General features: G+C 42.5%; 1 protein-coding gene across 3 annotated transcripts in view; it reads left to right on the forward strand.

The window, feature by feature from the left end:
* LOC139240573 (vasculin-like) overlaps positions 1–13,331 on the forward strand; it is a 134,964-nt gene that overhangs the window by 36,198 nt on the left and 85,435 nt on the right. For 2 of the 3 annotated variants that reach the window (XM_070869127.1, XM_070869119.1), the window contains exon 5: positions 8,699–8,822. In XM_070869127.1, the coding sequence (XP_070725228.1) occupies positions 8,699–8,822 (124 nt within the window). The remainder of the gene's footprint in view (positions 1–8,698; positions 8,823–13,331) is intronic. The other variant, XM_070869135.1, reaches the window with a different exon arrangement.

The following is a 13,331-nucleotide window of genomic DNA, read 5'->3' on the forward strand; positions in this document are numbered from 1 at the left end:
ACTGGAGGTAGGTATACAGTGGTTTTCACCAGGGGTTGGACCGCTGCTTTTCTTGATATATATTAATGACTTGGACTTTGGTATACAGGGTGCAATTTCAAAATGTTCATGTGACACCAAAACTTGGAAGTATAGTGAACAGTGAAGAGGATAGTGATAGACTGGCTCGTGAAATGGACGAACACGTGACCGATGAAATGAACGTAGAAAAGTACGAAGTGATACATTTTGGGAAGAAGAACGAGGAGAGGCAATATAAGTTAAAGGGTACAATCTTGAAGGGGGTGCTTGAACAGAGACCTGGGGGTATATGTGCACAAATCATTGAAGGTGGCAGGGCAGGTTGAGAAAACTGGTTTTAAAAAAAAAACATATGGGATACTGGGCTTCATAAATAGAGCAAAAAGTACAAGAGGAAGGAAGTTATGATGAACCTTTCTAAAACACTGGTTCAGTCTCAATTGGAGTATAGTGTTCATTTCTGGGCGCTGCACTTGAGGAGAGATGTGAAAGTCTGAGAGAGGATTCAGAAGAGATTTACAAGAATGATTACAGAGACAAGGGACTTCAATTACGTGGATAGACCAGCGACGCTGGCGTTCTTTTGAGCAGTGAAGGTTGAGAGGCGATTTGACAGAAGTATTCAAAATCATGAAGTGTCTGCACAGAGTAGAAAGAAACTGATCCTATTGGCGGAAGGTTCGAGAACGAGAGGACACATAAAAGGTTACTTCACAAGATAAAAGCTCACTGGGTTGGGGGTAATATATTAGCATGGATTGAGGATTGGCTAACTAACAGAAAACAGAGAGTCGGGATAAACGGGTTATTTTCCGGTTGGCAAACAGTAACTAGTGGGGTGCCACAGGGATTGGTGCTGGCGCCTCAACTATTTACAATCTATATTATTGACTTGGATGAAGGGACCAAGTGTAATGTAACCAAGTTTGTTGATGACACAAAGATAGTGGGAAAGCAAATTGTGAGGAGGAGACACAAAATCTGCAAAGGGATATAGACAGGCTAAGTGAGTGGGCAAACATTTGGCAGATGGAGTATAATGTAGGAAAATGTGAGGTTATCCCCTTTGGCAGAAAAAATAGAAAAGCAAATTATAATTTAAATGGAGAAAAATTGCAAAGTGCTGGAGTACAAAGGGACCTGGAGGTCCTTGTACATGAAACACAAAAAGTTGGTATGCAGGTACAGCAAGTAATCAGGAAGGCAAATGGAAGGTTGGCCTTTATTGCAAGGGGGATAGAGTATAAACGTAGCGAAGCTCTGATACAACTGTACAGGGTATTGGTGAGGCCATACCTGGAGTACTGCGTGCAGTTTTGGTCTCCGTATTTAAGAAAGGATATACTTGCATTGGAGGTTGTTCAGAGAAGGTTCACTAGGTTGATTCTTGAGATGGGGGTGGCTGACTTACGAAGATGGCTTGAGTAGGTTGGGTCTATACTCATTGGAGTACAGAAGAATGAGAGGCGATCTTATCGAAACATATACGATAAAGAGGGCTCGACAAGGTGGAAGCAGAGAGTATGGCCCCAAGTTTCCACACGCGGCAAAACAGGTGCCCCTCCGAGCTGGGCGCCCGTTTTTCGCGCCGAATATGGCGCCTAAAAAAAAAAAGCACTATTTTCGAGTGCTTTACAGCTTGGCGCGGAGCCTACCACTCGCGCCGATTTTGTAACTAGGAGGGGGCGGGTACCATTTAAATGAGTTTTTTTTCGTGCCGGCAACCCTGCGCGTGCGCATTGGAGCGTTCGCGCACGCGCAGTGTGAAGGAAACATTGGCACTCGGCCATTTTTGTAGTTCTTTGTAGCTGTTCAATTTTTAACATTTTTTAATAAAACCACATTGCCCTTCCATGATCAGCACTGAGGCTTCTTGCAGCAGTGAGAAGGCTGCAGGAAGCCTCAGAAGTTGAGGCAGCCGTTTCCCGACAGGCCCGACCGACGGCAGGGGCCCCCCCCCCCCCCCCCACCCCTTGCCGTCGGGAATGGCTGCCTCAACTTCTGAGGCTTCCTGCAGCCTTCTCACTGCCTCCCCCCCAACCTGCCGTCGGGAACGGCTGCCTCCCCCCCGCTGCCGTCGGTCGGGCCTTCACTGCCTCCTCCCCGCCCCCGCGCCCGCCATCAGGAACGGCTGCCTCTTCCCCCCCCCCCCCCCCAGCCATCGGGAACGACTGCCTCAACTTGAGGCTTCCTGCAGCCTTCTCCCTGCCTGAAGCACTTTCACACAGGTAGGAACATGGTTTATTTAATCTTTTCTTTGCTTATAAATTTTTATTCAGGTTGGAATTATTTGTATAATATTTGTATAAGTATAACTAAGGATTTATCCCCCAACTCGTTCCGGATGCCTAATTTGTAACCTGCGCCTGATTTTTTAAAGTGTAGACAAGATTTTTTCAGGCCTACAAAAATCTTCACTTGCTCCATTCTAAGTTAGTTTGGAGTACGTTTTCACTGTGGAAACTTTCAAATCAGGCGTCAGTGGCCGGACATGCCCCCTTTTGAAAAAAAAATTCTGTTCAAAAGTGAAACTGTTCTACATGACTAGAACTGCAGAAAACTTAAATGTGGAGAATTGCGATTTCTAAGATACTCTGTTCTCCACCAGTTGCTCCTAAAAATCAGGAGCAAATCATGTGGAAACTTGGGGCCTGTATTTCCACTCATGGGGGAAACTAAAACTAGGGGACATAGTCTCAGAATAAGGGGCCCCCCCATTTAAAACTGAAGGAGAAATTTCTTCTCTCTGAGGGTTGTTAATCTGTGAAATTCATTGCCCCAGAGAGCAGTGGAGGCTGGGTCTTTGAATATATTTAAGGCAGAGATAGACAGATTTTTGAGTGAGAAGGGAATAAATGGTTATGGGAATGGGCAGGGAAGTGGAACTGAGTCCATGATCAGATCAGCCCTGATCTTATTAAATGGCGGAACAGGCTCGAGGGGTCAAATGGCCTACTCTTGCTCCTATTTCTTGTGTTCTTGTGACACAGATTTAAGGAGTTGGCAAAAGAACCAAAGGCGACGTGAGGAAAAACATTTTTACGCAGCGAGTAGTTTGGATCTGGAATGCACTGCCTGAAAGAGTGGTCGAGGCAAACTCAATCGTGGCTTTTAAAAGGGAATTGGATAAATACCTGAAGGGAAAAAAATTTGCAGGGCTACGGGGAAAGGGCAGGGGGAAGTGGGACGAGCTGAAGAGCTCTTTCAGAGAGCTGACGTGGGCTCGAAGGGCTGAATGCCCTCTTTGTGTTCTGTAACCATTCTATGGTTCTAGGTGTCTAGGTTTGTTTGCTGTGCATGTCGATATGCTTTGGGTTTCTCTTTTGTCCTCTGATGCTGTATCTTCCATTGAAAGATATTTCTTGTATGTGTGGATAGTATACAGGTAAATAACACAGATTAGATATCAAAAGGAGGATGCTGAATTGTCTCAAACTTTTAGTAAAATTTTGAATGAAATGTAGGAATTGCTAAGTAGTTTACCATTTTGTCTGTCAATAAAATCATAAGCTTACCCTATTGGTATATGTGCTCTGTGTACATTTGTACTAATTTTTAGGTGGAGTGAACTTGGCCATGGTGATGCGAAGGTGCTTAGTCAGTTACAGTTCATTTGCTATATTTTTATATATATAACTAATTGCTTTATATTTTTACATATTATACATTCACATACATACCTGGTTGGCATAGCACTTCACTTCAACTCCAACATTCGAATGATCAACATAATCATATCTATGCCATAAAATTAATCCATGTAGTCTCCATTCCATTCCTAAAAGCTGTAAGATCATTGTGAAAACTGCCCCCAGTTTGGTTGAAATTCCTCTATGCATTATTTGTAATATATTGGTTAATGTGTTTTCATCAAATTCTTCCACATTTATTTTAAACTGGTTTTGTTAAAACAAAAAGTAGAATTTTATGCAAACGTGTTTAAAATCCCATCGTGGCAATCTCACTCTCAGGAGCTGTAAAAATGGCTCCGGTACAAATGATCATTTCCGTAAGCAAGTCCTCCCAACAAATCCAAGTGTGACTTTGTGTACTGCAATATCCGGTAATTTAGCATTGCCCAGGATTAAGCAGAACCCCCATGCTACTATAATTTGCTCTTTAAAAATAACACAAGCTCCCTCTCGTCCTCCTCATCTTCAGATAACAGAAGAATAATCACTGTCCGACCTTGTGGCTTGGGCTGAATTTATGAATCAAGTTTATTAAAAGGTAAACATTAAACAGAAGCAAGAAATTAGAACAGTAGATTTATTTCATTAGCTTAAAACCTGATATTCTTAATTCGCAGTTTCAAAACTAAAAAGAGCCGTATTGCTTTCCTAACTCTCCTAATAATACTAAGCCTGGACTGGCATCCGTAATACAAAGTTTTATATGTGAGCTCAACCCTCCGGATGTCTTGTCTGCTTACCTCCACGTGGACTGCTGTATAGTGGAACAGGAGGAACCGCTGAATGAGCCAAAAGCTGCTGGATATATTTCTTGCCTGGGGATCGAGCTGTTCAGTCAGAGTGTCAAGAGCCTGGCTGACATTTTTTGGAACAACAACCCTATCTCTCCTGATAGATCCACAATTGGCTCGGTCTGCTTTTGCAGCCTCTGTAAACTACTTCTCAAACAATGACAGTTTCGTGTCCAAAGTATAAATAAAGGAATTAGTGTTATCGTCTGTTAACACTTGCATATTTTGAAACGTAACCTTTCAGCGTGTGTGGGTGGGAAGAGCCAGCTTTCACAACAGGTGACTGAAGGACCTGAAACTTTCTTCAAACTCCAGTCAGACGTGTGAATATAGATTCTCTTCCAACACCAAAGTCAAGTCTGCAGTAATGAATTTAAAGTGGTACTCGTATAAGCCTTATTGTCACAATTGCCTTGACTTCTGACTCCAGCTTCAGTGATGTGACATTGGGACTGATGAGTGTCACTGTGAATATCATCCTTTTCCAAAAAGAAAATGATTTTCTGTTAGCAGTGGGGGACTCTCTGTTTAATGTCAAGGGTAGATGGCTTTCTCTTGTTCAGATGGTCATTGCTTGGCACTTGGTGTGAGTGTTACCTGCCACTTGTCAGCCCAAGCCTTGGTGTTATCTAAGTCAAGCTGTAGGCATGGGCTGCTTTACTATCAGAGGAGTTATGAATGAGCTCAATACAATAGAATAGTCAGTACTTGGCCCCACTCCTGACTTTAGAAGATGAATGATGAAATAGCTGAAGATGGTTGGGACAAGGATCCTTCCCTGAGGAACTCCTGCAATGATGTCTGGGAACTGTGATGGCTAGCCTCTGAAAACCATAAGCATCTTCTTTGAAATTAAGAGGAATAACAGCAATACTAATGGGTGACTTTAATATTACAGTTCAAACCAGCCCAGATTAGTAAATTAAGTTTATATTTTTAACTTGCACAAAAGCTCAACTGCTAAAAGAAATAAAAATCAGAAAGCAGCTAACTGTACCACCTGCTCACAGGTAAGGCACCAGCTAATGGTCAAACCAATAGCTGCTGTCATTTTCCTTTTTATTCTACCCATAATCCCTCAATGCTGCTTTGTCTGTTGACATTTTTGGTCTCAAATGGAATGCCTATATCTTTTATTGCTAAAGCTACCTCTAAGGAACATTGTTTCTTTGTGCTAAACATTCCCCTCCCCCCCCCCCCCCCCCACCCACTCAGGATCTCTCAACTATATAAAGCCAAAGCCTGTCAAAGACTTGACAGTTGACATTTAAAATAGTTCTCTCCCAATAGCTATTGTTCCTGTCACTTCAAAACTGCTGTCATTACCCCCTCCTCTCAAAACCCATCCTTGCAAACTACCACTTCATCTGCAACCTCCCTTTTCTCTCAAGTCCTTGAACATGCTGCCTCCCAAATCTGTGCTCAGCTTTCCTGCAACTGCAAGCTTGAATCTCTCTAGTCAGGTTTCCACCCCTACCTCAGCACTGAAACTACCGTGATCCAAATCACAAATGACATTCTCTGTCACTGTGACCGTGGTGCACTATCCTTCATTGTTTTCCTTGACCTCGGCCTTTGACATTGTCAGCCTCACCATTTTAATTCTTCCTCCTACGCTGCTCAGTGGGATTGCCCTCACTTAGCTTCACTTCTCCCTATACAATCATAGGCAGAGCACATCCAGCAATCATTTCTCTTCCCACCCCCCTCACCTTTGCCTTTGAAGTACTCTAAGGATCTAGTACCTCCTCCTGCCCCTTGGCGACATCATCCAAAGACATGGAGTCAGGTTCCATGTGTAGAGTGACGTCATTCAAACCCACCTTTTCACCACCTCACTTAACCCCTCTACCGCCTCTGTGTTGTCCGCCATCCAATCCTGCAAAGCCCCAATTTCCTCCACTTAAACATTGGAAAGACAGAAGCCATTGTCTTTGCCTCCTGCCACATACTCCACATTTACAGCACTGACTCCTTCCCCCTCCCTGGCCACTGTCTCAGATTGAAACTGACTGTTCACAACCCTGAGCCAAGTATCTGAAGCCATATCCTCTCCATCACAAAGACCATCTACTTCCACCTCTAACATCACCTGTCTCTGCCCCTGTCTCAGCCCATCTGCTGCTGCAACCCTCATCTGTAGTTTTGTCATCTCCAGACTGAACTATTGCAATGCTCACCTGGCTGGCCTCTCATCCTCCGCCCTCCCATCCTCCGCCCTCCATAAACTTCAGTTCAATTTAAAAACTCCTGTATCATATCCCACACCAAGTACTGCTCACCCATCACTCTTGTGCTTGCTGAGCTACATTTGCTGCCTGTCCCTCAACACTGATTTTAAAATGTAATTAAAAAAAAATTGGTAGAGTAAGCAGTGAAGTCAGAGGGATATCTTTTACGTAAGATAATCGATTTATGAATTGCATTACCCCCTAACATCTTTGAAGCACACCGTACATACTTGAATTCAAGAGGCAACTTGTATAGTTTCTGGTGTAAAATGGATTGTGGTTCGATGGGGTGACAATGGTTGAAACAGGATGAACTTATTGAGTCCAATGCCTTCTCTTGATTCTTGAAGAATTTTTGGGCTGTTTTATCACTGAGGAGATTGTAACTATGGAAAACATGGACTTGAATCTTTGGTATATTTTGCCCACCACTGTCTGGGCATTTGATGTCATTTGTGATAACCAGAGAGTAACATTTCTTCATTATTTGATGAAGCTAGATTTGAAATGGGATCAGTTTTTGGTGGTTTTAATAGCTTAAAGTTGCATTTAACATTCGTTGGATCTTAAACACTGAAACCCAATTGAAAGCTCTTGTTTCTCTCTGCCTCTGTCTCTCATGTTTTCACTCTTGTGTTTCCTCTCTCGCGCATGTTTTCTTACTCTTGTTTTCTCACTCTTGCTTTCTCATGCATGCATTTTCGCTCTCGTGTGACCATTCCTGGGGAGGGGGCAGAGAATGAAAATGCTCTCCATTATCTAAGCCATTGTACTTTTTTCTGTTGGACTGAGTCAGACTGCAGAAGGTCATTCACCAAATAATGCCACTTTGGTAGAATGGAAGCTTTACGGCAGCAACATAAATTATAAACTAGAATGCAACAAAAAGCACTCAATTCACCTGTTCTGTATGTGGTTACGTCTGCCCCTTGTGTGTGTGTGTGTATATTAGACTGCTGAACCATACAAGCGCTTGAGTGGAGCCTTGCCATCCCAAATGTCATACTCATTTTGATAAGCATGTAACCGGTACGTTTCCCTCGCAATCTTCTTTTTAGGAAATTAGCAATGCTATATGGTGACGTAGGAACTGAAAGGGTATGACATCAAATAATCCCTTCAATTCTCACTGTCACTGCATTTTTCACTTGTGTACAGCCTCTAGTGAACTAAGTATACCTAGTCATATATAACTGAAAAGATCACAGTTATTCTTTACAATGCTATCATGCATGCAGTTTAAGCAGTCATTTCATCTCGGAAGTTATGCTTATGTTCATAACCACTCAAACTTCATTCTTGCAGTTCATGAAGCTATTTGACTTTCTCAAGCCAATTGCTGCATTGCAGCTTGCTCTGTCATCTATTGTGCTACAGAAACACAATGGATGACTGCGACAGCTGCAAAGCAGCTGTTTGCTTGATTGATTTGCGACGTGATCATGTTCAAATCCATTCATTGTTGGGGCTCGACTGGGAGTGCTTATCTGGTGCGACTGGGAGTGCTTATCTGGTGCAACTGAAAGTTGATCTGAAAAATCAGCTTGGCTCAGTTGGAAGCATTCTTGCTTCTGAATCAGAAGTTTGAAACCCCGTGTGTGTGTGTGTATACTCCAATGCAGTGAAGAGTGAGTACTGCATTGTCTGAGATGCCGTTTGTTAGATGAGTCATTTAGTCAAGATACTTTTTGCAAGTTCTGGCTCCACTTTTAACCAACACTACTAAAAACAGATTAGCTGGCTGGTCATCTCATTGCTTTTGTGGATTCTTGCTGTGCACGAAACGGTTACTGTGTTTGTCCAAATAATTCATCTCACCTCAAAGCAATTCATTATATATGAAGTTTTTTGTATCCTTGAAAGATGTGATATGGTGCCATGTGCAAGTCTTTTAGATCTTTTTCTACTAAAATTGCTAATATTTGCTTTCAATTCATATATTGGTATGTGTTTTTTTTTGTAGCAGTCACTTAATGTTGAAAAGAATCCTGAAACTTTGGTCCGACCAGAGAATCGTTATGATGTGAATCGCAGGCGGCACAACTCTTCAGATAGTTTGGAGTCTGCTGGGGCACGTTCTGGCGGAGGTGTGTTAATTCATCAACTAATAAGTGTGGTGAGAAAATTAAAAGCATGTTTAGAGGTAGCATGTTTTGGGGCGGAGGGGTGGCGGGGTGTGGAGTGTTTAAAAATAGAGTATATAACAGTAGTACTTGGCTTTGCTAAATATTGGAATTAAAATACCTTAACGTAAAAGTGTTTTAAATCTCAGTCACTTATTTTGAATATGTTGTTCACTTTTTGTAATTTATTTCCTGTAATGTAGTGTCCAGGCTACAATAGGACTGTATCAATATAGCTTGTTCAGCAAGTCACGAGTGAGTGTATTTACATCTGGACTGACTTGTCCAGCCTATTGGATAAAACTTTTTGCATAAGATTTTATCTGTGTTGTCCTTTTGACATTATTTGGTATCAAATTAATTGCTGTGAAGTCCATTGTTTTTATTATTCTTTACTTGAGAAATTACAATATATTAAGTAAAGAATAAGGTACCACATAAAAGGTTCTTTCGTAAGATAAGGGCTCATGGGGTAAGGTATTAGCATGAATCGAGGATTGGTTAATGAACAGAAATCAGAGTCTGGCTGGCAGGCTGTAACTCGTGGGGTGCCGCAAGGATCAGTGCTTGGGCCTCAGCTATTTGCAGTCTACATTAATGGCTTAGTCCAATGTATCCAAGTTTGCTGACGCTACAAACCTAGGTGGGAAAGAAAGCCGTGAGGATACAAAGAGCTCACAAAGTAATATAGTTTGGTTAAGTGAATAGGCAATAAGGTGGCAGATGGAGTATAATGTGGAGAAAGATTTTGGTAGGAAGAATAGAAAAACAGAATATTTTTTAAATAGTAAGAACTCTTAAATGTTGGTGTTCAGAGAGATTTAGGTGTCCTCTTAGAGGAAACACAGCATGCAGGTACGGCAAGCAATTAAGAAGGCAAATGGCATATTGGCCTTTATTGCAAGAGGGTTGGAGTAGAAGAGTAAGGAAGTCATACTACAATTGTACAGGGCTTTGTGAGACCACATCTGGAGTACTATGCACAGTTTTGGTCTCCTTATCTAAGAAAGAATTTACTTGCCTTCGAGGCAGAGCAACAAAGGTTCACCTAGATTGATTCCCGAGAGGGCTGTCCTCTGGGGAGAGATTGAGTAGATTGGGCCTATACTCTTTGGAGTTTCGAAGAATGAGAGGTGTTTCTCATTGAAACATTCAAGATTCTGAGGGGGATATGACAGGGTAGATGCTAAACGGTTCTTTTCCCTGGCTGGAGAGTGCAGAACTAGGGGGCATAGTCTTAAGATAAGGGGTCGGCCAATTCAGACTGTGATGAGGAGGAATTTTTTCACCGAAGGATGTGAATCTTTGGAATATGCTATCCTAAAGAGCTGTGGAAGCTCAAGTAATTGAGTATATTCAAGACTGAGATCGATAGATTTTTGGATTCTAGGGGAATGAAGGATATAGGTATCAGGCGGGAAAGTTTTTTTTATTCGTTCCTGGGATGTGGGCATCATTGGCAAGGCCAGCATGTATTGCCCTTGAGCAGGTGGTGGTGAGCCATCTTCTTGAATCGCTACAGTCCTTGTGATGAAGGTACTCTCGATAGTGCTGTTACGGAGGGATTTCCAGGATTTTGATCCAGCAACAATGAAGGAATGGCGATATATTTCTAAGTTAGGATAGAGTGCAACTTAGAGGGAAACATGCAGGTGATGGTGTTCCCACGCGTCTGCTGCCTGTGTCCTTTTTATAGTAGTAGAGGTTGTGGGTTTGGGAGTTGCTGCAGTGCATCTTGTAGATGGTGCAACAGCAGACACGTTGCGATGGTGGTGGAGGAAGTAACTGTTCAAGGTGGAGGATGGGGTGCCAATCAAATGGGCTGCCTTGTCCTGGATGGTGTCGAGCTTCTTAAGTGTTAGAGCTGCACTCATCCAGGCAAGTGGAGAGTATTCCATCACACTCCTGACTTGTGCCTTGAAGATGGTGGAAAGGCTTTGGGAAGTCAGTGTGAGACACTTGCTGCAGAATACCCAGCTTCTGACCTGCTCTTGCAGCCACAGTATTATGTGGCTGGTTCAGTTAAGTTTCTGGCTATGGATTATCTTCAGGACTTTTGCCTAGAATATCGCTGTGATTATCTACACACATTTTTGCAGCCTTCTGTGGGAGAGAAAAAAAATTGGATGGGGGTGCGGGGTGGAAAGAGCGTGAGACTAGAGGAGGGGGTAGAGGGTAGAGAGAGCGTGAGACTGGGGGAGGGGGTACGTAACATAAGAAATAAGAGCAGGAGTAGGCCACCTGGCCCCTCGAGCCTGCTCCGCCATTTAATAAGATCATGGCTGATCTGATCATGGACTCTGCTCCACTTCTCTGTGCGCTCCCCATAACCCTTTATTACCTTATTGCTCAAAAATCTGTCTATATTTTCAATGACCCAGCCTCCACAGCTCTCTGGGGCAGAGAATTCCATCGATTTACAACCCTCAGAAGAAATTCTTCCTCATCTCAGTTTTAAATGGGTGGCCTCTTAATCTGAGACTAGGTCCCCTAGTTTTAGTTTCCCGAGTGGAAATATCCTCTCTGCATCCACCTTGTCGAGCCCCCTCATTATCTTATATGTTAAGATAAGATCACCTCTCATTCTTCTGAACTTCAATGAGTATAGGTCCAACCTACTCAACCTATCTTCATAAGTCAACCCCCGCATCTCCGGAATCAACCTAGTGAACCTTCTCGGAACAGCCGCCAATGCAAGTATATCCTTCCTTAAATACGGAGACCAAAACTGTACGCAGTACTCTCGGTGTGGCCTCACCAATACCCTGCACAGTTGTAGCATGACTTCTCTGATTTTATATTCTATCCCCCTTGCAATAAAGGCCAACATTTCATTTGCCTTCCTGATTACTTGCTGTACCTGCATACTAACGTTTTGTGTTTCATGCACAAGGATCTCCGGGTCCCTCTGTACTGCAGCACTTTGCAATTTTTCTCCATTTAAATTATAATTTCCTTTTTTCTATTTTTTTTTTCTGCCAAAGTGGTTAACCTCAAATTTTCCCACATTATACTCCATCTGCCAGTTTTTTGCCCACTCACTTAGCCTGTCTATACCCATTTGCAGATTTTGTGTCCTCCTCACAATTTGCTTTCCCACCCATCTTTGTATCATCAGCAAATTTGGCTACATTACACTTTGGTCCCTTCATCCAAGTCATTAATATAGATTGTAAATAGTTGAGGACCCAGCACCGATCCCTGCTGCACCCCACTAGTCACTGTTTGCCAACCGGAAAATTACTCATTTATCCTGACTCTCTGTTTTCTGTTAGTTAGCCAACCCTCTATCCATGCAAATATATTACCCCCAATTCTGTGAGCGTTTATCTTGTGCAGTAATCTTTTATGTGGCATCTTATTGAATGCCTTCTGGAAATCCAAATATACCACATCCACTGGTTTCCCCCTTATCCACCCTGCTCGTTACATCCTCAAAGAACTCCAGCAAATTTGTCAAACGTCATTTCCCTTTCATAAAACCATGTTGACTCTGCTTGATTGAATTATGCTTTTCCAAATGTCCTGCTACTACTTCCTTAATAATGGACTCCAACATTTTCCCAATGGCAGAAGTTAGGCGAACTGGTCTATAGTTTCCTGCTTTTTGTCTGCCTCCTTTTTTAAATAGGAGTGTTACATTTGCGATTTTCCAATCCACTGGGACTACCCCAGAATCCAGGGAATTTTGGTAGATTACAACCAATGCATCCACTATCTCTACAGCCACCCCTCTCGACCCTAGGATGTAAGCCATCAGGCCCAGGGGACTTGTCTGCTTTTAGTCCAATTATTTTACCGAGTACTACTTCATTAGTGATAGTGATTGTATTCAGTTTCTCCCTCCCTATAGGCCCTTGATTATCCATTATTGGGATGCTTTTAGTGTCTTCTACTGTGAAGACCGATGCAAAATATTTGTTCATCGTCTCTGCTATTTCCCTGTTCTCCATTATTAATTCCCCAGTCTCATCCTCTAGGGGACCAACATTTACTTTAGCCATTCTTTTTCTTTTTATGTACCTGTAGAAACTCTTACTATCTCTTTTTATATTTCGTGCTAGTTTACTTTCATAATCTATCTTCCCTCTCTATAATTTTTTTAGTTATGTTTTGCTGGCTTTTAAGTTTCACAGTCCTCTGGCCTCCCACTGGTCTTGGCCACATATGCCCTTGTTTTTAATTTGATGCCATCCCTTATTTCCTTAATTAGCCACATATGGTTATTCTTTCTCATTGGAATATATTTTTGTTGCGAGTGATGAAATATCTCCTTAAATGCCTGCCACTTCTCATCAACTGTCCTATACTTTAATCTATTTTCCCAGTCCACTTCAGCTAACTCTGCCCTCATACCTTTGTAGTCTCCTTGATTTAAGATTAGGACATTGGTTTGAGAGAGAAAGAGCGAGACTGTGGAGGGGGCAGAGATGGGGGGAGAGACTGGGGTGGTGGGGGGGGGGGTGGTGGTGA

Source organism: Pristiophorus japonicus, chromosome 2 (genome assembly GCF_044704955.1).
Source record: "Pristiophorus japonicus isolate sPriJap1 chromosome 2, sPriJap1.hap1, whole genome shotgun sequence".
NCBI lineage: Eukaryota > Metazoa > Chordata > Chondrichthyes > Pristiophoridae > Pristiophorus > Pristiophorus japonicus.